A 27,660-nucleotide genomic window follows, 5' to 3' on the forward strand; every position below is an offset into this window, starting at 1 on the left:
AGGCGAGTGGACGAATTTCGCGTCATTTACTCTGCTCGCTTGCTCCGGAAATCACTTTCTTGGAAGAAGAGTTGCATGCACGCCTGAATCTGAAACTACCGAACCGTTTGGTGTTCAGTTTGCTGCTAGTCAGCTGGGGTGCATGCAAGGGTGCTGTTTTATCGTCTGTTATCTCCTTTTCCTCTGACTGCAGGCTTTGCGATTGTATCATTGCGCGTTTATTGCTTTGAGCTCGCAAGAGCCGTCATGCCATCCTGCGAGGAACTACATAACTTGGGGTGGGTCAGGGCAGGAAAGGGCTATGAGTCTTATAATTGGAGGCAACTGTTAACGCAGTAGCGTTAAAGGCCCCAATAACCAGAAAATCCGACGTCAGTGTTGTCGGCATTGTGAGCGAAAAACTACGGGCATAGGTGTGGCAGGTGGTCCTTACAGAGCAACCTAGGAGGCAGGTAGGCCATCTAGGTCATGTGACCTTGCGGCTTCATCACAACCTGCCCACCGGACAGTGAGCAAACTGCTCACCGTGGCAGGTGGCAGTGCAGTTCATGATTGGTCGCATGGGAAGAACAACCTGGGCCATACAAGGCCCACTGCTGGGAGCACCTCCCATGAAACACAGAAAGAGCTACAAGACATCTGAAAAAAAAGCTTGACATCTAAAATAAGTTTCATCTAAGCAGTTTTTTAGACTTAGACGTTTACTAACCCTGTATTAGCATTGCTAGCGCTACGCTTGTATATGGCTAGAAAACTTATTAGGTAGAACATTTCATGAATTTTTTTAGATGTTTCTTTTTTTATTCTGAAATGAGTGCCTGGATTATTTTACGCATTTGAAGACTGGTTTATAGTGCGACTTTTAAACTCTCTGAATCTTTAGAAATGTTAGAGTTAATTTTTCTGATATAACCCACTCAAAATTGGAACTCAGAGCTGATTTGCAGTGACCAGAACAATGAGCTCACATTTCAAGGGATGTAAGTAATGAGCCATAAATGCGTGTGCTGAGTATGAAAAGGGAACACACTTTTCAGTCACTGCGTTACTCTTAATTGAATCCAATGCATACACCCACAGAAAATACACCCACAGGAAATTAATGTTAGACACCACGGAGGAGGTAGGTTCACTGGTTTGGCTGACATTAAAATGGTAAGCAGTTAGATGGCGGGAAAGTGTTGAGCAGCAACTGATTGTTAAATTGAAAATTGGTTCGCCCCCTGGCCTTGTTCACAATGGATGCATTGATGAGCAAGTTGTGGATGGCAGTGAAGAGCTCGCTAGGTGTTCCCATAGTCACTTTTCTTGCAAGGAGGATGCCAACTAGACGGTAACATTGGAAAGTCAAATCCAGCTCTGTTCAACAGCCTGCAGAAGTGAAAAATATTTGGTGAATTAAAAGCACAGTCAGTTAGGTGCACGTAGAATGGCCAACGAGGAGTCGGAAGCAAGTAAGACCAGGAATGGCAAGGAGTACACAGCACAGGCAAGAAAATAAGCTAACTAAAAACATAGATGCATATGATGTCATTGTGAGCTGCATTTGAGCAGAGTGCTACGGCTCACCATAAACTCAAGAGGTCATTCTATGCTGAGGTCTTTAACAGAAGAAAAATTCAAACAGCGTGCATGGACACAGAAAGCCAAGCAGTCAATAGCAAGTGAACTGCCTTACTGTGATGCAAACTGTACTCACAGGACCTCATCAGCTGTATCTTGCAAACAGGCTTTCTCTTACCTGCAAGATGTGGCTGAATCAAAAGCGGTTGGTGGCTGACATCTTGCACCATCACACGAAAACATAGCAGAGATGCTCCTGTCTTGGTAATACCTGCATCACTTAAGTATACACCAGAGATGGTTTAAATCTTGGACCTTACCTTGACAGCCACACAGGGGCACATCTGAAAGATAAGACAAATACAAGTGTATGTATAAGGTTCCTGACACTGCATTGCTGAACAAGTCATTTTTAATCCATACGGTGAAGCTCAAATGATGGCACTGCAGTCAAAAGATTACTTACACCACTGCACAAGAAGCATTAGTCCAGATGCTCACGTCAGAACTGGAACAATCTCCAGGCCAAGTCATCTGAACAACAAAGTACAAGGTGCTGCAATTAATTTGCGTAAAACTAGCCCAGGTCCTTGCTCCTCTAGCCAAAGGTCAAACAAATAATGGAGCTTGTGGAATGAACATTAGCAAACAGCCTACACCTATACAAGAAAGCATGAAGTGAAAGAAAAAGTGTCAGCTGCAGAGCGTGCTTACCAAAATTGAGAAACTGAGCTGGCAAGGAGGTCCTCTGCAGACCACTGTTGAACAGCCTGTACCCAAAAGGAAATGTACAAAGTGAAGCAGGGGCAACACCAGCTATGCATGTTACAGTGGTTTACCAAAAAATAAAAGCAGCCATGCCTGCAAAGAGCCATAGTACTTCATTGCACTGTCAAACAGCCTGCGCACATATAGAGCAGCACCACTGAGTAAGCTACCTCAGTACCGGGGCTCTCAATCGTAATGAAACAAAGGCTTGACAAGTCAATGTAGTAACACACCCGGATTATCAAGATTCTCTCAGTTCCTTTTTATCCTGTGGGTGAATAACCAACCACAGACCTCAGGCAAATCACAAAGCTTGCAGCAGCTAGGCATATAAAAGGCCACATAGCAGAAGAAATTGCTCAGAGCAGCTCCGCACAAATGAACTAAAATCAGACAATCACAGTTTTTCTACAAAGTATTCTCTATACTTTCATTATGACCTACAACAAAACAAGTGAGCAACTATATATTGCTTCAGTGGTTTGCTTTGGTTTATGCATGCAGTCATTGAATTTTATGAAACCAATACAACTTCCGCTTCATGATCACTTCTAAATGTGGGGTTTACCGTCCCGAAGCGACAAACTGACTTTGAGGAACGCTGTAGTGGAAATCTCTAGGTTAATTTGGACCACCAGGGCTTCTTTAAGATATGCTGACTTCGCACAGCACACGTATGTTTTTGTATTTCCACTATCTACATACAGGCACCGCGGCCGGCATCGAATAACCTGCGACCTTGGGATCAGCAGCCGAACGCCAATGCCACACAGCCATCTTGATGGGCTTCATGTTTACTTCATGATAATTAATACTGCAGATTCCTTTCCACAGTTGAGATAATCAAAGCCTTTTTAATGCGAGTTTCACTGATGGCAATCACAGCAAGGAGAATTGGAGCACTCAGGGGGCCAGAAGAGAGTCCTTAGCATGAATAAAATCCTGCCACAATGCAGTTGAGCACAGACTTTAATCAATGTGTAGGAAAAAATTTGCGCCTTTTCAACCTACCTTTAAACAAAGCTGGCGGATTTGAAGATTTGTCACGTCCACCTTGTCACCGCCTTGGTAAAGAAAGCAGCTCACATGCGAGAGCAGCCTAGCTGTACCCACTTAAGAAAAGCTCAGACATATGCAAACGCCCTGTTTTAGTACATTCATCGCTACACTTTGGTATGTAAAACACTGGCTGATACTGTTTTATGATTTATAAACCAAAAAAGCGGCACACTAGCCGACCGTTCATTCAGGCGCATTAGTGGCTTAGCTACAGCAAGGCTGACACTTTCACCACACAAGAGAAATGGAAGGTTACTTACTTTTGTGGAAAACGAGGTTCACATCTCTGTGCAATGTTGGTAGTAAACAATGTCGCGGAAAGAGGGGAAACTGCAAACTGCAGCAGCGTGAAGTGCCAACCAGCGCAGAACAAAGAGTGCAGGGAAAAGTTCACAGCATTCACTTCGCGTGTGTAGCTAGCAACTGCTAGCGACTAATGCCAAATGGCCAAATGAAGTACTAAATTTCTGAACTGCATCTGATACTTTCATGTTAAACTAAGCACTTACAGCTTGCATCAAGATTTATTTCCGCTTGAAACGGTTAAAACCACTTTCACAGACTGTAGACTGCATCGCCACCGTGCGGATTGACACTAAGCAGCAAGCTGCGGCGTGACAAAAAAGATTGCGTGTGAGCAGGCTCAGCAAAGGCGGCGGTAAGCCGAGTGAAGGCGGCAATGGCAGCATACGCTGCGCCTGTCAAGCCACCGGCTAGAGCCGAGACATTTGCAACATGAAGCAAATTCTTTCACTCGCGTAACTATCGTCGGCTTTCAGGGCCATTATATGTTGCCTAAATTCAGCCTGACGAGTGGGAGGTTAGCTACACTCGATGTGGAACGTGATGCGGGCCCCATAGGAGGAAACGTGCTTGCAGTGTTTGAGTACAAAGAGCGGTCTTTGCACCGGCACGCTTGCTCTTCGAAACGTCAAGCAGAAACACTGGAGTAATGCAGAGCCATCTAATTTATGTGCCGTGATTTACAACTTGTTTAATCCACGGCGGCAGCTCTCTGCTGATTACAAGGTGCGTTTCCTTGACATGGTCTTAAGCTCCACGTGCATTTTAGAAACAATTAGACGTTTTGTGTTTAGTGGGAGCTGCCATCCCAGGGCAGTGGCACATCGCTTAACTGCTGTACCACTGCACCAGGAGGGGTATGAGGACTCTCAGGGACCTATGAATACATAGTAGAGAATGACCTTCTGCATATATGGGAATTAACCCATTACGCTATTGAGTCATACCCTTAGCGTGGAGCTTAAGTGTCCCCTCTAATTTTTTGTTGGCCAGTGAGGGGTGCTAGATAGGGGTTCTACCTATAGGCGGCAGTCTGCAGTATGTATTGCGCGTTATGACCTTTGTAGAGTTTTTTTAGGACGTGTTCAGAAAAATTTTGTGTAATTTGCATACCCCCTTTTTGAAGCCCTAATTTAAAGAAAAAAGTGCTTAAATTGTGCAAGTAAATATGGAAAATAAAAATTGTGTAGTGTTAATTGTGGAAAACGAAGAACAAAGCTAGTAACTTGCTACAGCTATGTGCTTAATTATCAACGCATGTTTAATGCAATGTTGATGCTGTGCACAACAAGGTCCTTTTTCTTTTTTGCTGCCTCTTCATTTCAGATGGTCAGACTCGCCTCAAAACTGCAGAGGGGCATATGCTAGAAGTGGACATAGACCCTGGAACTTTTGGGCTCGTTCAGGGAAACTCAGGACTTCCTGTGCTACTCCAGGTTGTTTACTATATATTGTTATTGCTGAATTGTTGCAGTTTTGATGACATGCACCTATGCTAGGGGTTCTCTAACTGTTTTGCCTAGTGGAACCTCAGCAACCTTCAGTATGTTCTATCCAAGGATTCCCCCCACTCCCCCAATCACAATCTGTTATCACAAGTGTCACAGTCAGTCGGTGTTGCTTATGAATGGACCTTTGTGGATGATTTGCCCTTTAGTTCAGTTTTGTAAGTATTTGTTTGCTTTCTTGCGTTCAGCAGCCAGTTTTTCATTATTTCATTAAATGGTCATCTCTTGACTCATGCTGATACCTCTATCTCCAAAACAAAATTGCTGAAAACTGGTCGCAAGTCAAACGTTGAACCACATGCACACTTGACATGCTGGGTTGCGCGCACAATCACGTGATGGCCCTCCCAGCTTTCATTAGCTATCTGCCGTTCCTCACTCTGGTGGCAGCATGGCGTCAGCAGGTTCCCCCCTATTTTGTCAGATACTGGCTTTCCGGCACAGATGGGGTTGCCGGCGTCAAAACTTCGCTCCAGTGCCGCTAACACTATCGAACGCCCCATGAGACGCGCACTTTTTTTCTTTTTGGTCTTCGCTCGGCTAACTCGGCAGTGTGGCTCATGCCTTCAGTACCATATTGCTTTGTGCGCCATGCCCCTTCCACACCGTCTCGCCAACATTCTATACATGCGTACAGTGATGCAGCCAAGCGAGCCACCACCGCCGGAGCTCCCGTCAAAATAAACACACCATGCCACTACTGGCACACAGCAATTTGGCGTGCTGCCAAGTCTGTACTGCGAACGGCCTGAAACTGAGCAACAAGCTAAGAAGAGCTAATGGTCTGAAATGGGTTTTAACAAACCAAGTACCATGTCTGGTCTACACCCTCCTGCAATAAGTGTTCTGGAAAGGTGGGACAGGCCAGTGTGGGTGCTCCCCTGGGTTCTGCAGAATCCAGTTTGAGAACTGCTGACCTATGCAAGTGTCAAATAGCACTTTGGGCAGTGAAGCCTCTCTAACCTTGTGCTTGGTGCATGATAACCCTAGTCGCTTAAGTGCCATTAAGCACACTCGCATTTCTTCAGGTTGATTGCAGTCGTAGAGGTCAGCTGTTAACCACATGCTTCCACTTCGGTAGGTATTGGAGTGAGAGTGGCAGTATGCATGTGCTACTGTGCTCTTGCCGCACTGAAAAGAGGTAGTAGTTCTTCAGTGCCGCACCTAACATTGTAGAATAAATAAATAACTTCACTGCCACTGGCTAGTGCTACATGCCTATGTTGTAGTCATGACTACTAGGCTATGTTGGCAGGCTTGAGCCACCTAGAAGCACTTTAAAACTTCTGTTTGCTAATCTTAAGAAACACTGAAATATGTAGGGCACTCATACCTCGGCACCATGAGAGGTGGCTGAACCACACTCACGTCCGCTCACTCGAACTCATGTCCACTAACACTCACAACCACTTACTCACACTCGCACTAACAGCAACTCACAACACTCGCACTCATGTCCACTCATACTCACAGCCACTCACTCGCCCTCATGTCCGCTCACACTAGCAACCACTCACTCACACTCATAACCACTCACACTCACAACCAATCGCTCACACTCATGTCCACTCACATTCATGTTCACTCACTGTTTCCTTGTTTGCTGACAATAGAGGGGATGAGAGATTTACTGCCGCGGCCGACTGTGCTCATGGTTCCTCTGGCATAGGTTGGGTCACACAGGTGTGGGGGCAAGCCGCCCGGGGCTCTGTCATGCTCTTTGGCCATTTTCACAGTTTTGATGCTTGAAGGAAGTGATCGCTTATCACTCATCTTCCATGTCCTGAACTAATGTTATGCCGGTGTGCTCCCCAGCTTGCTGCTAAGATGATGTTTAGCATCAGATAAGATGCTTACACCTTTTTGAACGGTGTCCAATAGGTGTGCGCAAGGTTCTCCATGGTGGGGAGCCAAGTTTCAGCAAAGCGCCCCCTCACCCTCCTCACCCCTAGGCCCCTGCAGTCAAAATGGAAAGCAGAGATGAGGAATGATTATAAAACATTTATTTCAGTGTGATGGAATTGCAATATATACAAAATATCGTTGAGCAGTAGTTTTTACTTTCATGTGCAAGATCGGCAGAGAAAGGCAGTCCTTGCACTCCTGAGGCATGAATGTAACAATGCGCTTCCAAAGGAATTTTCATTCTCTCTTGACCACAGAAAATATAACACATCTGTCTTTTGTTAACTGCAAAAAAGTAGCTGAAAAGATTGCCTGAAAGTGACCCAGCAAGTAAACAGTTCCTGGAACGCAACATCATGAGTCTTTGGCTGCCAATATCATCAGAAAATTGGAATGGCCATAACATAACACTGCATTATAAACAATGACGAGACAGGTTCGGCAGAGGCAAGGTATGGGGCAGTTGGGGGGCCCCCTTTGATGATTAGAGGGCGTGGCCGCAGTACCTGCCACACCCCCTCCCTTGTGCGCACGCACGCCTATGACGGCGTCTAAGTAGCAATAACGAGTTGCCTTAACAACAACATGTCTGTGAGTCTGCATGAACACATTGGAGGCAAGTGGTGACTATGAAAAGTTTTGCAGCGTGGGAAATGGAGAGTATTTTGGAAAAGATTGAGTGAGTTCCTCACGAAAAGGGAAATGGCTAGAATGGGCCCCGAGTGCATGTTTTCTCTGTGGAAAATGATCCAAAGGGGAGTGGCCATTATCAATCCCTTTACAACAGACTCTTGGGCTTATTTTGGGGCATAGTTAAGTGCAGGGCTGGCTCATCTAGCCAGAGCAGGTATGCATGACCGATCTGTGGGCATGCCTGCCGTGCAGTACCGTATTTACACGATTGTAAGTCGACCCATTTTTCAAAATTTGAAAATCCGAAGTGGGGGGGTCGACTTACAATCGAAACCAAAGCACCACACATAAATAAAGGCGAGACAAACGACGCAAGCGTGGTTGCATTTTTTGCTGCGCGGCTCCGTCGCATCGTTCTTGCCTTGAGCAGCTATGTCAACGCGCAGAACCGGCATCCCCGCCCCACGCGAGGCGGCCCGCTGATGGTGGCTGTCGATAAGCAGCAAACCAGCACCAACCCACTCCCCACACGTGGCCGCAGATTGCGTATGCTGATAAGCGGCGGCGGCCCGATAACGCCTTCGCGTTCTACTCTTATTTTTTTTTTTACTTTCAACCGCGCACTCGGCGCCGAAGGGAGCGTCGGTAGTTGATGGAAGGGCTGCTGTTCTAATCGTGGCGGCACCCCCCTCCGAACCGCAGCGGCACCAGGGAGTGTCGGTAGCCGGCGGAAGAGCCGACGCCGCTCGCGCGTGATTTCTCTCTGGCTCTGACGCATTCGACTACTGCCGGCCGCGTTTCACAAGTTTTTAATGTGGTGCTTCCTCATTCTTCATTTGTGCTCCAGGTCTGATAAGCGACCGGCGCTCGTTCGCGGCTGTCTGTCATTCTTTATGCCGAAGAAACGAACTGCGCGCCGGGCCGCAAGTTCGACCTTCGCACTGAGTGATGCAGGAGTGGCAGCTACAACGAGGCAAAATTTTCAGCTGTTCCTCGCGATGTCATGATGTGGCTTTTTGCGAAGTGCAGGATTTCACTGCATGACGATGTTAGAACGACGAGCTGTGGGACTGCAACAGCGATGACGACATGACGACGGCAGCGCTAGCGAGGACGATGGCGCAAGTGTGGACGAGTAGCCCAGCGACTAAGACATTTTTGTTTTGGAATGTGCCCACGGGCACTCCCGCGTGCGGCAGCCGATAGCGGCTGGTGATCAGCGGAGGCCACAGGATAGTACTGGCGCGTTCTAGTTCTACTAATAAAGGGCAAGTTTAAATGACCAAGTTTTTTTTTCACAATTGTGATGTGGGGGGGTCGACTTACATTCGAGTCGACTTACAATCGTGTAAATACGGTATGTTGCCTGCGCTGCACACAACCCCTGTCTGATGGAGGCTTTAGAAACCGGCGCGGTGTTCTCACTTTAGGCCGGTGCATGTGGAGACCACGTGCGCATCTGTGTGGGCATAGGGGGTGCTAACACTGCTCCTACTTATTCTCCCGTAGTTCATTGCATCGTTGGTCGAGGAAACGTCATTCGTGAAAGAATGCGTATGCAGCTAACTTTTGAGCCGTTTTGTAGTTCATGCCCTTTGGAATTGGTACAACGTTACTGGGAAAAAGCACTATCCAGAAGTTCTTAAAGAAAATCATAGTATTCAGATCAAAGGCTTCCTCGTGCTGTCCAGATATTAGTGGGGGTAGAATTGCTGAAATCGGAGCGTGCATACAGAAGTTATTCCACTTTCAGTATGTCAAATACAAAGATAAAACAAAACTGCTGTTCTCAAGCCCGTTTCATGTGCCCAGTGCCGAAGATTGGGCATCACAAATCAGAACCACGCCTTCACACAAGCAACGGAAACTTGTATGCAGTTCTTGACTTGCCAGGACAGCCTGCAGCAGCCCAAATCGCTGACGGCATAGTTCCGCGTACATGGTGCTGATGGGAGCCTTTTCATGACACTAAAAAAAAAGCTGGTTTTTCAGACTCTAGGGATAGCGTTGGGGAGCTTACTCTTCAATCCTCAACTCTTTCCTGTTCTAAGAGCACAGCCCAGTGTCCAACATGTCAAAACCCTTCGGCCTGCTTATGCAAAGCTACTTGCCCCCTCCCACCCCGCCCTCAGTCTCCTCTTATGATGGCCTTAGCTGCCTATGGGCCAAAAAACCCATCACAACACTCAGTCTCCTGTTCTCTTCTCGTCACATTTTTGGCCATGTTGTCCGTCAGACGGTTTTTCTTTGCTGCTTTATCGTTGTCAGCAGTTTCAACAGCAGCACTCGCTTGCACGATACTTTAAGACGAAACAAAAACTGTCGCGTCTAGCTTATTTTTATTAGCTTTCATTCACTTGTACTGCTTTTCTTTTGTAGTTTTTTCTAGAATGAAAAGGTGCCAATACTCAGACATTATATTTTAGATTCCTTTCCTGAGTATATAAGGATTAAATTGGAACTGTACGTCCAACCAATGAAAAAGTGTGCGGCTAGTTTGGCTGCGACCTCATATCCACTGCCAAAAATCGCCGCATTGTTTCATCACCATCGGCACGAAACAGTAATTTCTTGAGCAGATTGAAACATTAAATACTACCACTTCTGCTATCTCCTTGGCTTCAAGGCATCACCATGTCTGATGCCATGCATACAAGAAATAAAAACCACATTCCTGTTACCGAAAAGCACGCTAGGTTTTTGCATCGTTTCCGGGCTTGAGCCTAGCTTTTGCAGTTGAAGAGCCTGGCTAAGTAGATCAGGTTCTCTATGTGGGTCCAACTTAATCAAAAAATTACGGCCGGAACAGAGCTCTACAATGGACACATGAGGCAGAAAAAAAATCTGAGCGTCCACTGCAGTACTGGAGATCCTACTTTACGCTAGTTATCGCCGCAAAGCGGACAGTCGTTTTAGCAGCATGCATGGGAACTCTGCATATTTGAGCTCGAGCCATGTGGGAGGTGTCACAACAGACATGCGTGTGACAAGGGACATCTACCTTTCTAGCAGTGGTAATGTGAAATTTGATCAAAGGATCTGGCACAACTCATAGCGGCTAATTGCACCCACGAAGGGCCTGCGCCCATGCCAACAGTGAACTAGTAAGGCGAAGACCAACGAAGGTTGCCATTTTCGTGCCAGTGGAATCCTCTGCTTCGGTTGTAAAAAGACACCAGCACGATGCCTTATGCTGCCTCGAGCACCCTTGGCAGTGAATATTTGCTTTCCTCAACTGTTAACAACATGAAAATAGCTAAGCACACGCGACAGACTTCGCTGTCACGTCTATTCTGCCGCTCACATCCACTCGCCACTCACGTCCACTCACACGCACTCACGTAGGCTCATCACTCATGTCTGGTCACCACTCGTCTCTACTCACACTCACATCCACTCACTATAACTAATTTTCAGTCACATCCACTCACACTCATGACCACTCACATCCATGATCCACGCACTCACATTCACATTACTCACTCACTCACACTCGCTCTCATGACCACCCACACTCACTCACACTACACTCATTTGCACTCACATCCACTCACACTCATGATGAAATGAACGGCGGCGCAACAAGGACACTAACAAGAGAGGGGACACCACATGCTCCCCTTTCTTGTTAGTGTCCTTGTCGCGCCGCCGTTCATTTCATCATGCACCAACTCGCCCCTCAGGCCATTCTTCTGACTCACACTCATCATTATCATCATCACCATCATCCCGACTACGCCCACTGCAGAGCAAAGGCCTCTTCCATGTCTCTCCAATTAACCCTGTCCTTTGTGTGACCTATGAGGGCACTAATGGGCTATTTTTTCTTGAGCCCACTAGAGCAGAGAAGTTTCAGCTTATTCAGCATGAATTTTGTCTTTTCCTAGGCTTGTGCTTCCAAGAGTGAAACAATGCTGACCAAGGTCTGGAAGGTGTGTTGCATTTCGATTTGAAAGGTTGCAGAAATCAGAGACCCACAGGATAGATGTGTTCGATTTGAAAGGTTGCAGAAATCGGACACCCCTGAGGATGGGATTGCTATCAAGGGATGAGAATGTCTTAGTCCCATTTTGTCCTGTGAGTGTCATTTGTTCGATCGCTGTAGCTTAAATTGACCAGGGTCACTTCCTGTTGCAATCGCACACGTTAGCCTTGCTAGGACCTTTGTTATGTAGTGTAGCCTTTGGGAGTGCGTGCTCAAATTGCATGGCACCTACTTGGTGATGCATAGGCGGGATGGTAAAACCACTTTGAGGAACGAAGGAGAGATTGCTTTAACTTGGCTGAGTTTTAGTGCAAAAGAACTTCTAGCTGCGCTCCCCGGATTTCGGCAGTTTGTGTCAGTGTAGAGCATCTGAGCAGGAAGTGTAACTGGCTCACTGGTCAGCGGACACCTCAGTTGCGCTTTGAGTAGGCGGTGGCGTCCACCTATAAATTGAGGCAGTTATGCGCCTTTCCTTTTCTCAAAACCAGCAAGGTTTAGACTTCGTTGGTTTAGGGGAAAGGAAAGCGCATAACTGGCTCCCTGGATCAGTGGACACCTAAGTTGTGCTTTGAGATATGTGGCGGTGGTCCGCCTACAAAAAATCTGTGCTTTCACACAATATTTCATGCTTAGCAATGCTAAGCTGCCAGCCATTTTTTCGCTGCAACATGCTTGATCTCAATGTTTTAACTAACTGTGCTGAAAAGGCTGGTGAGGGTCCCTTCAATTTCTTGCAGTTATTTGTCAAATTTATTGCTGTTTTGCAATGTGGATGCATTGTATGCTTCCAGGTGTCTACTGATGGTGCCTTGGTCCATAGGGATGACGTACAGATTGCAGTAGCAGCATCGGGTGCAGCAGCTGACAATGTCACTGAAAGCAGAGAGGAGCAGCAGAAGAAACCTGGAAGCAGCTCTTCAGCTTGTGAAGAGACGGAAGAACCCATGTTTCAAGGTTAGTACACTTACTTGATCAGATGCAGAAGAGGGATAGTTAATACTGGCCAGCTTATACTGATCTTTTTTTTTTTGTTGTTCGGAGTAGTGATGCTAGTTCTGCGCACATTTATTTATTCATGTTTCTTATGGCGTGCTTGCAGGACATTTTGAGAATAACATTCAAAAAAAGATGCTGGGGATCTAAAAAATTGGTCTGTGGCAGGTGTACTTGTAAGTGTCTGTAATAAATCCCAGTAATAAAATTTTTGTGACGTGAAAGCAGTTCAAAATTGCGGACAGTTAGTTGAACCCTGGTATAAGAGGCACAGATGTAACAGACCATTGGAAATAAGAGACGCATATAACTCATTTAATTGGCCCCCCTATAAATGAACCTCTTTTGTAATAGACATTGGTATAGAAGACATTTGGTAATAAAGGACAAGTGATGTTTGAATTTTGATCAGTAATCTCACTTATAAGACGCATTTTAACTTACGTATTTACTCTTGTAATGAACTCACTCGCATAATGATAACATCTCTACATATTTATCTTTTGACAAGAGCTCCTGCGGGGATAGCTGGGTGCACACTCAGCGAACTTGGCAGAGCGCCAAGACACTGCGCCCTTGGCAGAAGCAGCAGTGCGGTGGCTCACTCGGCGCACTGCTGCATCCAGTTGCACCAGTGCATGCTTAGAAAGTCAGCCAATGCTCAAGCATCGGATAAGAGCTTTGCAGTTTAAACCAGAAGGCTATAAGACATCCTCGACACTGAAAATGGTATGGAGGAAGCAGTACTTTCACACCCCCGAGAAATTTGGCGAGCTCGACATCGGGAACGTAAATGCCTAACCCCTCTCCCCACAGCTCATGCTTAAACATTCGCATTACAAGTTTGTAACTGTCCTGCGAGCTTTTTAAACTTGCATAAACAAATGTGCACCCGATCTTCAGGGCCGCAATGTTCAGCATGTTCACTTCATCTCACCGCAATTGGCCGGCACTTTTGACTATCACAAAATTGTCAGAGCGTACTGTGATACAGCAAACACATGCTAAACAACGGTGACACGAATGCAACTGACCACATGTTTATTGTTGGTGGATGGACAGAAGGGCGAACCTAAGATAAAAATTCCGACTCTCAAAAAAAAAATATGCCGAAACTTTTTCCCTAAAAAACCCTCTCCACAATTTATGTCAACTTTTCTGGAAAAAAAGTGGGTTCATTATGTAAGTAAATTACTTAACTTGTGGGTTTCTTCCCCACTCTGCAGATGCAGCGCCATTGCTTGCAGACTGCCATAGCATCTGTGCGTGAGGGAGAAAGGAAGGCATGATCACTCCCGTGATATTTTTTAAGACTGAAACTAAACTAGAAAGCGCCAGCTAGATGTAAAAAATTGAAGAGGGCACACTAATTGTGATTATTGCGTTAAGAACACCTTCCAAATTGCCGGTTGGGTACGGGTGCGAGTGTGCGAGCTTCTGCACGCACCTAGAATGGCAATCAAAAAGCTTGAAACCAGAAAAGGCCATCAGCCAGCAGTTTGCGCGGCCCACAGGTTTACCGTGAGTCAGTGCGCTGCAATGCATGGCCCTCGCCGCCGCTTTGTAGTCGATATGATATCGGCACCGCGCTAATAGCTGACACACGCTGTCTCCACTCCCAGCTTCGAATCCCGCTGAATTTACGGCGGAGACTTTGGAGAACGTAAGCGGGACATGAAGAGAGTCCGTTTCCCAAGGCAACAACGGGCATGCTAAGGTGGAGACACGCGGAAAGAAGTGTGCCTCTAATCCATCCCTCCTCAGACAATGGTGGTCACAGCCGTAGTGCATACCGTACCACTAGTGCTTACGGTGTACTGTGAGGCGCCAGTGAACATGCTCAAATCGCCCTGAGGGCGCCAGATGGCACCATGTTTTCAACTGGCGATGCCGTGTCGGGACCAATCAGTGCGCACACCATGTGGCAGTACACAGTGCATGGTAAGTGGTAGCGGTATGCGCTATGCTAAAAGTATATAATGTTATCGTGTGCTCAAAGCAGGCGCACTCATCGTCGGCCGCGTTACATGTACCTAGTGCAGTACTACTATATGGGGCTCCTTTTATTATAATCAAGTGCCTGCTTCGCGTAATGGTGTTTTCTCTACAAAATGCTGGACAGAAGGCAATTCACGATCAGTACACTGTAATAATTTCAGTACTTTGCATATCTCTGAACTCCATTTATCTCAAAATTTTTGTTTTTACGACTTCAAGTTACCGAGGGCTAAGTGTGCAACTTTTCTGCAACAGAATAGTGGAAACATAGATTGCTAACAAGTGCAGCTGCAGTGCAGTAGAAGGCATATGGTGCCTTGTCATATGCCAATCAACGGAAGTGAACAGCTATCTTTTCTGCTAATGAGCTTGTGTAACAAGCTCTAGACTTCTTTTGTGAAACTTCTAGTCACTGGGGTACAACATAAACACAGTGAGAGATCAGTAAGTTATGAAAACACAAAACCCTGCTTATAAAAGACCTCTCTAACAGATTAAAACTCCTCTCCAGTACTTGTCCGTTCTAAAGGGGTTCAATCGTATTAGCTGCATTTGAAAAAGCAGTACGGCAGAACCCCGCTGTTGCGTTTTTCATGGGAGCGGGAAAAAGACATACCAGTCGGGAAATGTAGTACATTGTTGTCTGCAATTTCTCGTTTCACTCTAGTAAGGGCTGCATGCTTTTCTGGAATTTGCAAGGTTTTGTAGCACTTGCAATTGATAGCATGCAGAGAGACTCCTAAATCCCCTGCAATGGCTCTTTCTCTGCCTGGGGTGGTTTTGGTAGAAAGGAGGCAGCAGCGAAGAGGGAAGGCATGTGGAGCGGGCTAAGTTTGGGCATGTGTGCATGATTGTCCATTATTTAATCATACACACTCATCATCTATTGGAACCTAGAAGTTGCGTTTTTAAGCTGCGGGTGCAAATAAACACTGAGCATAGAAACATGCCTCAGGGCCAACCCGTGCAACTGCATCTCATAAAACACTGCCGTGTGGCCTTTGCGACGGCATATTTTCGTTTTTTCGCCTTCAGTTGTTTGCGCTCACGCCACAATGGTGATGAGACTGCACCAACAGCCGCAGCAAGGTTTGCACCACCTGTAATTGTGCTCTGCTTCGGCGTCGGTGCAGCACGCTGGAAACTGCCCAACACAGTGGGGGTCAAGAGCCGGTGAAGTCTAAGAGTTCCCCCTTTGGCTGGCAGTTTGAACGGCCATCGAGTCAACAGCCTATCGAGTCAACGGAGCAACGCGGAACTATTGAGATTTAGAGGGCCTTTGAGCATTGCCCAATGTTGCTAGCATTGCTTCAAACAGCGCCAATGCGCACTTTCGTGCACGGTACATAAGCATGAACAAGCATTATTCTCTCAAACTTTAGTGTAAGCAGTAAACTATTAGTCTGCACACTAATTTAAAAATTGTATCGGTCTGGTTTAAAGGGCATTATTTTTTATGCTCTCCATCACAGAAGCCGAAAACGTCGGCATTGTCAGTGTTGCCAGTGCGTTACAAAATGCAGAGTCTTTCACGACAACGCAGCTGGCCTTTAATAATAACTAAAAACCTTCTACGACTGCAAAAAAAAGTATATTTCAACATTTAGTTAGGTTGTATAAAAATATATGTTATTTGCACAAAACCAAACGTAGCGATTGTGGCGCTACACAAGCTTGGCGTAAGACGTAAGAACCATTTCAATGGCCATTGAACTTCGCCATGTAGCAGCGACACACCTTCTTCAAGTTCGATAGCGATTGAGAATTTCGAAGGCTCTCAACTGGATACCTATTGAAATTGGCCGTGTGACAGGGGTATAAGTCTTTTTCGGTGTAGGCATCACAGGTTCAGCTTCCACCAAGCAGAATTCCTTCGTGACAAAACATTGACCGTTGTTAAATCTCATCATGTGACAAAATTATAAACTCAGTAATTTTGATGTTTTTATGCTTCTGGTTTTTTTGATATTGTTGAACATTAAAAACTAGGCCTGTGCAAGTATTCGATATTCGACTCGAACCACATGTGTGGTATTTTAAATCTAGTCTCGTAATCAATCGTCTTGAGCTAATAACATTTCTGTAACACTTGCTTCATGTGGTTTCGGCTCAGCATACCTCCTCTGGGATGGCATTGCGGTGTGCAACCAAAGCCCTGGCTCCCCGCCGCATGTCTGCGCTCCTGTGCGTGGCGCCCAAATCTGTACCTGCTAGGTGTCTGCGGCCATGTTACCCGCAGTATGCATGTGCCATAACCGGCACGGCGTCGTGCGTCAATAGAGAGATTTAGCATGGCGCTATCTGCCAGTCTGCACGCACTGACTGGTCCCGACGGGGCAGGCGTGCAAACAGCTGGTCATCTTGTGGTGTCCTCAGGGTAACTTGTGCATATGCAGTAGCTCCCTGCTGCAGCTGAATGCAGTAGCAGCCGCTGACCACGCTGTGCTAAATCTCTCTCTTCATAGGACGTGCAGCTCCCCTAACTTCCGCGGAATGTGTCTGAGCTGACTGCAGGTGCTGCAGCCTCTCTTCTCCACATGAAATACACTAGACAAGAGAAACGGCACAACCACTAAGGGGAGCTTGCATGACGCACATGGAGATGGGTCGCTCCTTCCTACGCCTGTCCTGGGTGGTGTTGGGCGCACGATGCATAAGCCTAGCTGATATCCATGGAGTCATCACTTAAAAGAAATAGCTGCGCAAGGACGCAATCACAAGACCAGCATTTGGGGGTCTCAATTGGATCTCTCGCCCTACAAATACATTGGCTCCACATGTAGGTCAACTCCGTCAATTTCCAATGGCCATTTTTGCAGATGTTGACACAGCTTCAAGGAGTTGTTTGACAAAGCTTCAGTGCATTCTGCGTTTTTTTTCATGTAATGGCCTTATGTGTTCAAAAAATACATGATTATGAAAATGCCTAATGTGTTGTTCGAGTTTCTTTGTGTGCCAGAAGTATTCGAAATCGCTTCAAAATTATTCGAAGAAAATTACTATTTGCTTATAATTTGCTTCAAAGCAAATAAGAAAACGACAGAGGAGTTAGTACACAATTTCTAACTCCTCTGTCGACCTCGTCCAGTCGTACAAGTACTTAGGTATCACCATTTCTAATGATTTATCCTGGCATCTGCATATGACTAACCTGATATCATCAGCTAATAAAACACTTGGTTTCTTGAAACGTCACCTGCGGGATGCCCCTCAACATGTAAGACTACAAGCATACATTTCACTCATCAGAACTAATCTGGAATTCGCATCGACCATCTGGAACCCTCACCAATCATATCTAACAAACGCCCTTGAAGCTGTGCAGAACAGAGCCACCAGATTCATTCATTCCTCGTATTCATACGACGTTAGCATATCATCTCTAAAATTGCAATCCGGTCTATCTAATCTTTCTGTTCGCCGTCACACTGCCAGTCTCGTCTTATTTCACAAGTTTTTTTTATTCGCCACTCAGACAAGAACCCTACATCTGCGCACCCCCGCCGCGCAGATCCCATCACACCAGTCATCCTCTTCAAGTTTTGCGCCCACGTGCCCGTACTACTGTTTTCTCTAATTCATTTTTTTGCCGAGTAGCAGCTGACTGGAACGGCCTTCCCCACGATATCGCTGCCATCACCTGCCCTGTAACATTCATGACTGCATTGAACACCTGTACTTCATAAAAACCCACCCCTTATGTAACACCCCGCAAGGGGTCTTTAAGGAAAATAAAGTGATGTGATGTGAAAAAGCCACTATTTGCACATGCCTATTTAAAACTGATTTTGGATACTGTTGTGGTTAGTCAGTGGAGTAATGCAGGGTGCCACAGATCATGTCCCAGTGTTACTAACCGCTATTTTTTTTTTAAGTTGTGTCCTGCTATAGCACGGGCATACAGCCGTCTCAACACTGGTCGTTAAAACAAACTTGGCCGCAGAGCCATCGAACATAGGAAAGGACAAAAGAATTGAAAACGCCTTAGTGTGCGTCGGTTCACTTTGCATCTGTCTCGCGAGAGTCACACCTAAAGGTGATTTCACATGTAAGCGACTGAGTGCTGCGGTGAGACAAATTTTTGTCTTGTTGGAACCTCATCGCCTCTACCCTTTCGAGCCGCCGCGGCCTCTCAAAAGTTTTTTGCGTTTGGCAATAGAAATCATGTTTTTGTGTGTGCGAGACAGGATAATGCAGGTCGTGCGTGGATTTTTCCTGCTTTCCTTCGCATATGTGTATCGTCCATCATTTTCACATTGTGCGCGGAAAATTTTGGATGGTCATGTATACTTGATAATGAACATGCCCCCCCCCCCCCCCCCCTCTCACTTTTGCTGTCCAGAATTAACTTTTTTTTTTTTTTAACCTCTAGCTTTTTGTAGCGGGCTCCTCAGTTTTCGAAGGCCGCCGTGGTGGCTCAGTGGTTATGGTGCTCAGCTGCTGACCCGAAAGATGCGGTTTCGATCCCAGCCGCGGCGGTTGAATTTCTTTGAAGGAGAAATTCTAGAGGCCCGTGTACTGTGCGATGTCAGTGCACGTTAAAGAACCCCAGGTGGTCGAAATTTCCGGAGCCCTCCACTACGGCGTCTCTCATAGCCTTAGTCGCTTTGGGACATTAAACCCCATAAACCAAACCAAACCTCAGTTTTCGCGGCATCCGTAGCTCAGACCTTGGCAGCGCACCAAGATGCTGCCCACCAATAACATCATGGAATCACAGCGGGTTTTTTATCTTTTGAGGAGAGCTCCTGCCAGAGGAATGTGTGGGGGGTGCGCGGTGTGCTCTGCGCGCTTGGTGAACTTGGCAGAGCGCTAAGACGTTGTGTTCTCTGAGCTAAGGCTTAAACATTCGCATTTCACACTCGGGACATCCTCTGTGTTTTTTTAACCTTGCGTAAAAAACGCACACCTGACCTTCAGGGCCGGTGTTCAGCATGTTCTCTTTATATCTAGCCACGATTGGCCGGCGCCGCTGACTACTACTAAATTGTTGGATCGCTAAACACCAGCTACACGAACACGTTTGACCACATGCGTTTGTTGGTGACGGAAGGGCAGATGGACATATATGAAATTTCGAACCTCCCAAAAAAATCTGTTGAAACTTTTTTTTCCCGCATAATGAGCCTTCCCCCCAAACTGATGTCGACTTTTCTGGAAAAAAGTGGGCTTATTACGCGAGTTGGTTCATCACGGCTGTGTGGCACGTTTCATGCGGGCTTCTGGCCTTTGCGTCTTCGTTGCAACCAAAAACCCTGTCTAGGATGTTCGATCTATCCGAAACTGGGTGCCACAGCCATATGCGCATTTTACTGCCGCATCGATCTCATTCGTACTAGGTCAGTGTTCGTTAACAATGGGCACAACTGCATGGAGTTGCGACATTTGCACTTCGCCATTCATTCTTATTATGCAGCATGGCGGCCCTGGCACTCCGTCATTTGTTAAAAATAATGAAGCAATATACATAGTGCAGGGTTAGTGCTATGCTTCAAAGATCAGAGGGACTGATCATGACTGGCGTGGCTCACAAGGATATGGAGGCGAAGAGTCTTATTGCTTTCGACTGAGGAAAGCACAAGTGCGAAAGAAAACATGACAGAACTGGCTGACATTATTAAATAACCAGAGAGGTCTTTATGTGGAGCAGATTTAAAAAGTAATAAAGAAAACGGAAGAGCCGTACATCAGCACATTTGAGCTATTTCGCCTGCGAGTTATGCAAAGTTTGTGCTCAATTAAAAAGTGTAGGACATATTTCACAAAGGTGGCTGTCTTCAATTATATTGTATAAAACAGAACTGAAGACATCTCAGGTGCAACTCTGTGCCAATAATGACAGACTTAATGGTGTAGCACATCTTTACATCACACTCAAACTTTTCCAGCATTGTTTGCCAACCTAAGAGATTTGGTAACTAAAAACTACATGCTCCAGAAATTGCTCCAGATAGAATTTTATAGCATCACTGAAAGATAAGCAGTGGTCGTCTATTTTTTAGTGCAAACTGCATGGCAGTGACGATTTTTTGTAATTTTGTCATGGTGTACTGCATGCCCACTGTTGGGAATATCAAAGCAGAGCTGCTGCCTAGTAGTAAGGCCTTCTGCGGCCTCCTTCACAGGCGTGGCACAGCAGCGGTGGAGCCCTGCTCACAATGAGCAGCTCATGATGCCTGTGCATTTTTGGCACACATGACCACCATGGAAAGCGCACATTTGCACTGGAACAGCACGACACCTAAAAATGAAATTTAAAGTCACACGCCAATCAGCAACCAAACCGGCTTGCAGCTAACTGAATGCATGGCCAATAGCTGATATCATTGCGGGGTGGTAGCAAAGCTCAGAAAACTATATGGTGATGTGGTGACTCCGATCAACACGGCCCCCCTCTGACCATATCTGAGTTAACCGGTTGGAGGGACTGAATTTTCAGCTCACACGGCGCCACAAACTTCAGGCATCCAACCTTGGCCGCCGCTTTTTCGTGCACCAGGAGCGTTGGAACAAGCCAAAAAGTTCGAATTAAGCAAATATAAGAGAATCTGCGGTACGAATTAATCGGCTCTTAATTGCATTAAAAATATAGCCAACCAATCAAATTTTAAAATTTGTTTGAATTAACTGAAAGTTCAAATTATCAGAGTTTGAATTATCATGAGTCTATTGTACTTGCAAAACCACCTCTACAGATCTGTTGCACTAGAATATGACCATGAAAATAATTTCAGTCCTTTTAAGGTGGAATTCTGGTAATTCAAACAAAAATATGTGGTTCTTTGAAATTTGAAATAATGAGACTGTATTGTTTTTTTTGTTCCTTCATATGTTGTGGTCCCTTTTTTTTACAGATGGGGACCAACTACCACTTCAGATGTACCTCCAAGTGGGCAAGGAAGCTGTTGATGAGAACAGCACATCTCTTGAGGATGTGGTGCAAACAAACACTGGCACTGCTGTTGCCATTGTCACCCCTGATGGTGATGAGTCGGATGCCGATGAGCTACCAACGCCTGTGAGCCTGATGTTTCTTGTGTTGGGTAGAGTGACCATATTTTCATATGCTGGGTGGTATTTAGTAGGTTAAAAAAAGAAAAGAATTTCTTCAGTTCTTTTTTTTTGCACATTTTAAGAACTGTAAACTGCCTCAAAGCATGTACACGCATAAACCTCTGCCACAAGAGTAAAAAGTAGCACGCTTCTGCTGAAAAATTGCACTGGCTGGCCAGGCCGCTGGTCAGGCAAGCATCAGAAGTACAGCACTGGTCAGCCGGACGTGCCATGCGTGCCTTCGCTGTGTGTGTGTGCATCCACTGCTGGAGCACACCACGGGGCAAGCTTTTCTCCTCTCGCATGCTTCGTTTTACTTTTGGGGCATCTGTATAATCGGATCTCAAGAATTCAGACTTGTGAGGATACTGAAAATTTGTTCAAATTCTGCGTTTGAATTAATGAGACCCTTTTTATTATGCTTGACATTTACAGAACCGAAACATCAGTTTGAATAAACTGGCAGTTTGAGTTAAGTTAGTTTGAATGATTAACCCTTTCGCTGTCGGGTGTTTTTGCCCGTGACGCACCCCCAGTGTCGGCTTGGTTTCAGGGAATGAGCATATCAGGGAATGAGCATAGCGATTTATTTTTGATCATGATTGGTGTACAAGTAATATAGTCAATGGAATATGCACATTTCAGTGTTCTGCAGTTGTTAGTAAACATCATCGTCATCATCATCATCAGCCTGACTATAAATAGATAAATGAGGATAACATGAAAAAAAAAACACTGCTGAATGTTTTTTGAGAGTGTGGTAGATCTTGAAACATGGGTCCAGGCACAAGCCTTTGTCGCACTCAGCGCACATAACACGGGTGTCTTTCCTTTTCTTTGGCCCTCGGAGAGTGTTTGCACACACGTGACACCTCCGTTGGGTGCGGCTCCCTTTGGCTTCGCTTGGAGGAACCATCTGCGGAAAATGTCGTGCCGTGAGCCTCGTCGGGTCATCGCCGCTCCGTTTTCCACCACTCTTCCTAGCACTATGAAACTCTTGTATCAGCTGATACACGACATTCAAGCGAAATTCACTGAATGTTTTTCGTCCACCATTTTCCCGCCACAGGATGAAAGCATTTAGAAGGCACATGTCCATGATATGAAAAAAAAACTTCTTGTACCACTTGAGGCTCTTCCTGATACTTTCTGCAAAACTCATCATCATTTCTGTCTTGTCGACTAGTCCCATCTTCGCATTGTACTCGAGTACGCATGCGGGCTTTCTCTTGTTTTCGCCTGTTACCCTGTCCGCCTTCCCTGTATCTTCCAGACGTGCATCGTGCATGGACGTCAGGACATGCACATCTCTCTTATCGTGCCATTTGAGCGCAAGAAGCTTGTTGGTATGGTATGACTCCAATTCCCCTTTCTTCATCTTTTTGGAAAAATTTGGAAGCCCCTTCCTGTTGGATCGAATAGTTCCACATGCGTTGGTTTTTTTGTCTTGAAGGCAGTTGAATAGTGCTGGACTGCTGTACCAGTTGTCCACAAATAGCGAATGTCCTTTTCCAATGTAGTCTTGAAGAAGCTCTAGAACGATAGAGCCAGAAAATCCCAATTCCTTGACCATGGTCATGTTTGTCGTTGCTCCAGTGTACACAACGAATTTCAGTATGTAGCCGGTTTTGACATCGCACAGAACAAAGAACTTGACACCAAAGCGGTGCCTCTTCGACGGAATGTATTGCCGAAATGACAGCCACCCTTTCCATGGCATCATATACTCGTCTATGCACAGGTCTTGGTGTGGAATCAGTAGGCTACTCAGCTTGCTCTGAATTGCTTCCATAAATGGCCGCACTGTTCTCAGCCGATCTGTGATATCTGTGGAGTCGCTCAGATGGAGGAGCCGCAGGAGGAGTAGAAAGCGGTTCAACGAAAAAACGGTAGCAAAAAATGGGGTGTGCAACATCGGGTTCTTGCTCCAGTAATCTTGCAAGGCATTCTTTTTTATCAGGCCCATCAGCAGAACGACTGCAAGGAAACAGTACATCTCTGCTACATCCGTCTCCACCCAAGCTCTCAGCCGCGACGTGCGTGCAACTCCTTGTGCGCTTGTCTTCACTCGCGCGAACCGATTCGTTTCACTCACGATGTGTGAAACAATTTGCTCATCAAAAAACAGTTTGAAATAATCACCTTCTTGAGCATCTGGTTGAAGAGTTGCGCTCGCGGACGGTCCGGAACGTGACGCGTCGAAAGAAAACATCGTCGGTGAGAAATCGCCTTTCTTCCACATAGTTTCTGTTTGCCGCGCACGTTTCCGGGATGATGGTCCCGCCGTTTCATCATCAGAATCCGATGATGCGGAACTCGCCTCTTCCTCGGATGAGACGCTGTCTGAGTCCGAATCCGAGCTCGGCTCGTAATCAGAATCTGAGGAGCCACCGCTCCAATGCGCGGAGGAAGGCCCCGCGCGGTCAGCCATAACCGAAAGTAACCGCGCGCAGCGAGAGTGCGCTTTCAGTGGCCCGCAAAACGGAGAGAAACGGGACGCTGTGCAATAAAGATGAGAGAAGGAGATGGAAAAAGGGTAAAACAAAGTTAGAGGTGCTTTACGTTTGCTGCTGGCAGTCGCAAGTGAGGGTGCGACGAGAGAGCGAAAGCAGCGATCGGATCATGTGTCGGTCTCTTTGACTCTCAACGGCGCGTGCCCGTGAACTTGAAGCGCCGTAGCTCACACGCCGAGAGAAGAAAAATAAAAACCTGCAGAACAGCGGCAGATGGCAGAACAACCCTTGAACCCATAACCACACGCGCGCGCGTCATGATCCGGCGAACGCGGAGCGACCCCGCCACTCAGCAAAGAGAGAGAGGTGGGGTGGCAGTCGCTCTGTACTCTTCAATACACGTACCAAAAGAGTGACGGGCGAAAATACGAACTTGTAGAAAGATTCAACAGATGGCGCGATTAGTCCAAGAGCGCCAGCTTTGCGCTGAAGCGCGAAATTTTGAACGCACGATAGAGAACGTACCGGTACGTCGGTGACACTGTGCGGGCGAAGCGCGAAAACGTACCGGTACGTCCGTGACAGCGAAAGGGTTAAAAGTCTACTGTAGTGAGACCAGAAATGTCTCACTTTTTTATTTTATATTTTTTGGCACTGTGCATGAAATAGTGACTTAGAGCTTTGAAAATTTGCAAAAGCACAGGAATGGTGAGGTGCATGTCTTGCAGCATTAAATAACGTGTGAGGAGTGCTTTAGTGCATATAGGGTTATGAGGTGAGCATAGGTCGGCATTGTCTATTTTCTACATGAACGGCAGGTAATGGGCACTCGCACTGAGATAAGTGCCTTATATTGTGGCATATAAGTCGATGCGTACCTGCCCCCATCCCACTCTCCACGGAATGGCATCGTGACACACAGAGTTCAAAGCAAAAAGTGTGTAATGATCCGATCGCAAGGCGAGCGGTTGGAGGCAAATGGATGTCAAAGGCAATAACTGCACACTATCCTGCCTTTCATACTTTCTTGTGGCTTGCTGACTAGGGGCAAACTGAACCACTAATGGTCCTGTAATTTGGTATCCGGTGCGATGCACGTTTCGGAGGTTACCTTTCTGTCGCACTGTCTACCATTCATCAGGGAAAGAGATGGGCAGCGTAAGTGAGCCAGGTAAACTGTGTGCAATTCGAATTTTCATCGCGAAAGCTTTTTGCGCACAAATTAACAATCTTTTTTTTTTGTTTGACACATGCATGCATCCTGCCAGGAACACGCACTGGCACAAGGCACGTACTACCTGTGGCTCGGCTGAAACTACCTTAAACCTTGCAGATAGGTCAAATCCGCGTATAGATCAACCCTCCCCCCACTTTAAGACGTTTTGAAACAAACGTCAACTGATACATGGCAGTTCGCGGTAATACTGGCACCTAAATATACTGGGATATTGAATTTTGTTACAAAGTATACCACATCTGCACAAATGTAATGCGTCTCTTTTCTCTTTTTCTTTAATCATCTGCTTTAGAATGCATCTCACGTTACATTTGGAACCAAGGTACGAATATATTGTAACTTTTTTTTTTTTCACCGCTCTTTGAGAAAACTATGGCGACCTCAATCACCAACCTTATTAACTGCAAGGGGAAGCAAACTTCGATGACCTTGGGGTCCTAGGGGCAAAGCGCATGGTATACACGGGCAAAAAACAGAGGAGCTATGAAGAAAAATGATAGGTGTAATGTTAATGGACCAGAAGCGGGCGGAGTGGGTGAGGGAACAAACGCGGGTTAATGACATCCTAGTCGAAATCAAGAAGAAGAAATGGGCTTGGGCAGGGCATGTAGTGCGAGGACAACATAACCACTGGTCCTTAACGGTAATGCCCAGCAAACCAAAAACCTCTCGGAGACGTCTAGCTAGACGTCTCTGAGAGGTTTTTGGTTTGCTGGGTGGAGTGGAGTGCCAAGAGAAGGCAAGCGTAGCAGGGGACGGCAGAAAGTCAGGTGGGTGGATGAGATTAAGAAGTTTTTTGGGATATGGTGGCCGCAGCTGGCCAAGGACAGGGTTAATTGGAGAGACATGGGAGAGGCCTTTGTCCTGCAGTTGGCGTAGTAAGGCATGATGATGAAGATGGAAATAAAGGATGGGCAACAGAATGCAGCATGGGCTGTTGAGGAAGGAGAGTCAATGAAAAAGCTGAATGGAGTAAGAAAGAGAAATAAAGGGTGAACGTGTAGTACTTGGCAAGATGAAACATGAAGCAGCCCTCGGAAGCACGATGCAATGGCATAGTGGTTGCCACTGCGTCGGGAAGGATATGTGTGCTTATGTGCCAGAGACCTCTTTGCTGCTCTTGTTTGGGTTGAGTGTAGTTTTGAAGTGTTGCCTCTGAAATATGTGTTTGCATGCTGTTTACAATTTTTTTTTGAGCCTGCTGCTATGGTTGACATGAAGAGTTCGAGCTCGCATTATAATTGCTGCTAGTATATACAGTACCGCTTTAATAAGCTGTACTTACTTAAATATAATGTTGAATTTGAAATTCAAAAATTATTTTTTTTAAACAAAGAACTATTTTTGTCAACACCAACTTTTGAGCTGTCCTTCAATGCAGGATACTTGGTAGATTCACTACCCGTTACGTGTGGTAAAGGTTCAACCATTTGATATCTACTTTAAAATCTTATTTCTCATCACACGCAGTGGTTTCCTTATGACAATGTGCAATAATTATTTGTTTTTCTTGCAGAATTCCGATGTAGTTGATGGGGTGGAATTTCAAAAATGGTGTCCAGAGTAGACTGGTGGATCATTCAAATGCACACAACGCACAAAACTGAATGCACACAACACAACCCTTGCACAGGAAAAGTTTTGACTGTCTTGAACCTATGCTAGCAAGTGCAACTTTTACACAAACTTTTAGGGTTACTGTGCAAAAAAAAGTGGTGTCTCGCTGCATGTAGGACGCTAGGCATATAGGGGTGAAATGGTAGTGTCGCTTAGGGTGTAGTCGCACGAAATTCCAGATTCAACTCGCATTAAACCTCATGCATTTGGTGCCCATTTATGGTATAGTGGCTTATCACGAATATCTCGATTCATGTGTACCGTATTTACTTGCGTAATGAACATACTGGCATAATGAACCCTCCCCTTGCTTGGCTTTGATAATCAACTTTTTTTTTTTAAGCGTTAGCTTTTCTTAGCGCATTCCTCAGTTTTTAGCGGTCCGCAGAGCAGACCTTGGCAGCGCGCCAAGATGCTGCACGCTGAAAACATAGCACATCACGGCGATAATAGTAGCATTTTAAAGCTGATAAGTATTACCTAATTGTTCTTAATTGCTTTCAAACACAGACAGAACATCTCCCTTTCTGCACAGTCTACCCGTGCAGACCGCCTGCAGTGACATTTGTTTCATGTCTTTTTTAA

The 27,660-nt window shown here is 45.9% G+C and overlaps 1 protein-coding gene across 5 annotated transcripts in view; it reads left to right on the forward strand.

Moving 5' to 3' along the window:
* Nucleotides 1-27,660, forward strand: part of LOC149351105 (uncharacterized) — a 123,701-nt gene that overhangs the window by 26,060 nt on the left and 69,981 nt on the right. For 2 of the 5 annotated variants that reach the window (XM_089580348.1, XM_089580344.1), the window contains exons 3-7: nucleotides 5,020-5,129; nucleotides 11,627-11,671; nucleotides 12,516-12,678; nucleotides 21,570-21,733; nucleotides 25,751-25,780. In XM_089580348.1, the coding sequence (XP_089436474.1) occupies nucleotides 5,020-5,129; nucleotides 11,627-11,671; nucleotides 12,516-12,678; nucleotides 21,570-21,733; nucleotides 25,751-25,780 (512 nt within the window). The remainder of the gene's footprint in view (nucleotides 1-5,019; nucleotides 5,130-11,626; nucleotides 11,672-12,515; nucleotides 12,679-21,569; nucleotides 21,734-25,750; nucleotides 25,781-27,660) is intronic. The other 3 variants (XM_089580345.1, XM_089580346.1, XM_089580347.1) reach the window with 3 other exon arrangements.

The sequence above is a fragment of the Amblyomma mixtum genome, chromosome 3 (assembly GCF_055824585.1).
Source record: "Amblyomma mixtum isolate Tamu chromosome 3, ASM5582458v1, whole genome shotgun sequence".
Lineage (NCBI taxonomy): Eukaryota > Metazoa > Arthropoda > Arachnida > Ixodida > Ixodidae > Amblyomma > Amblyomma mixtum.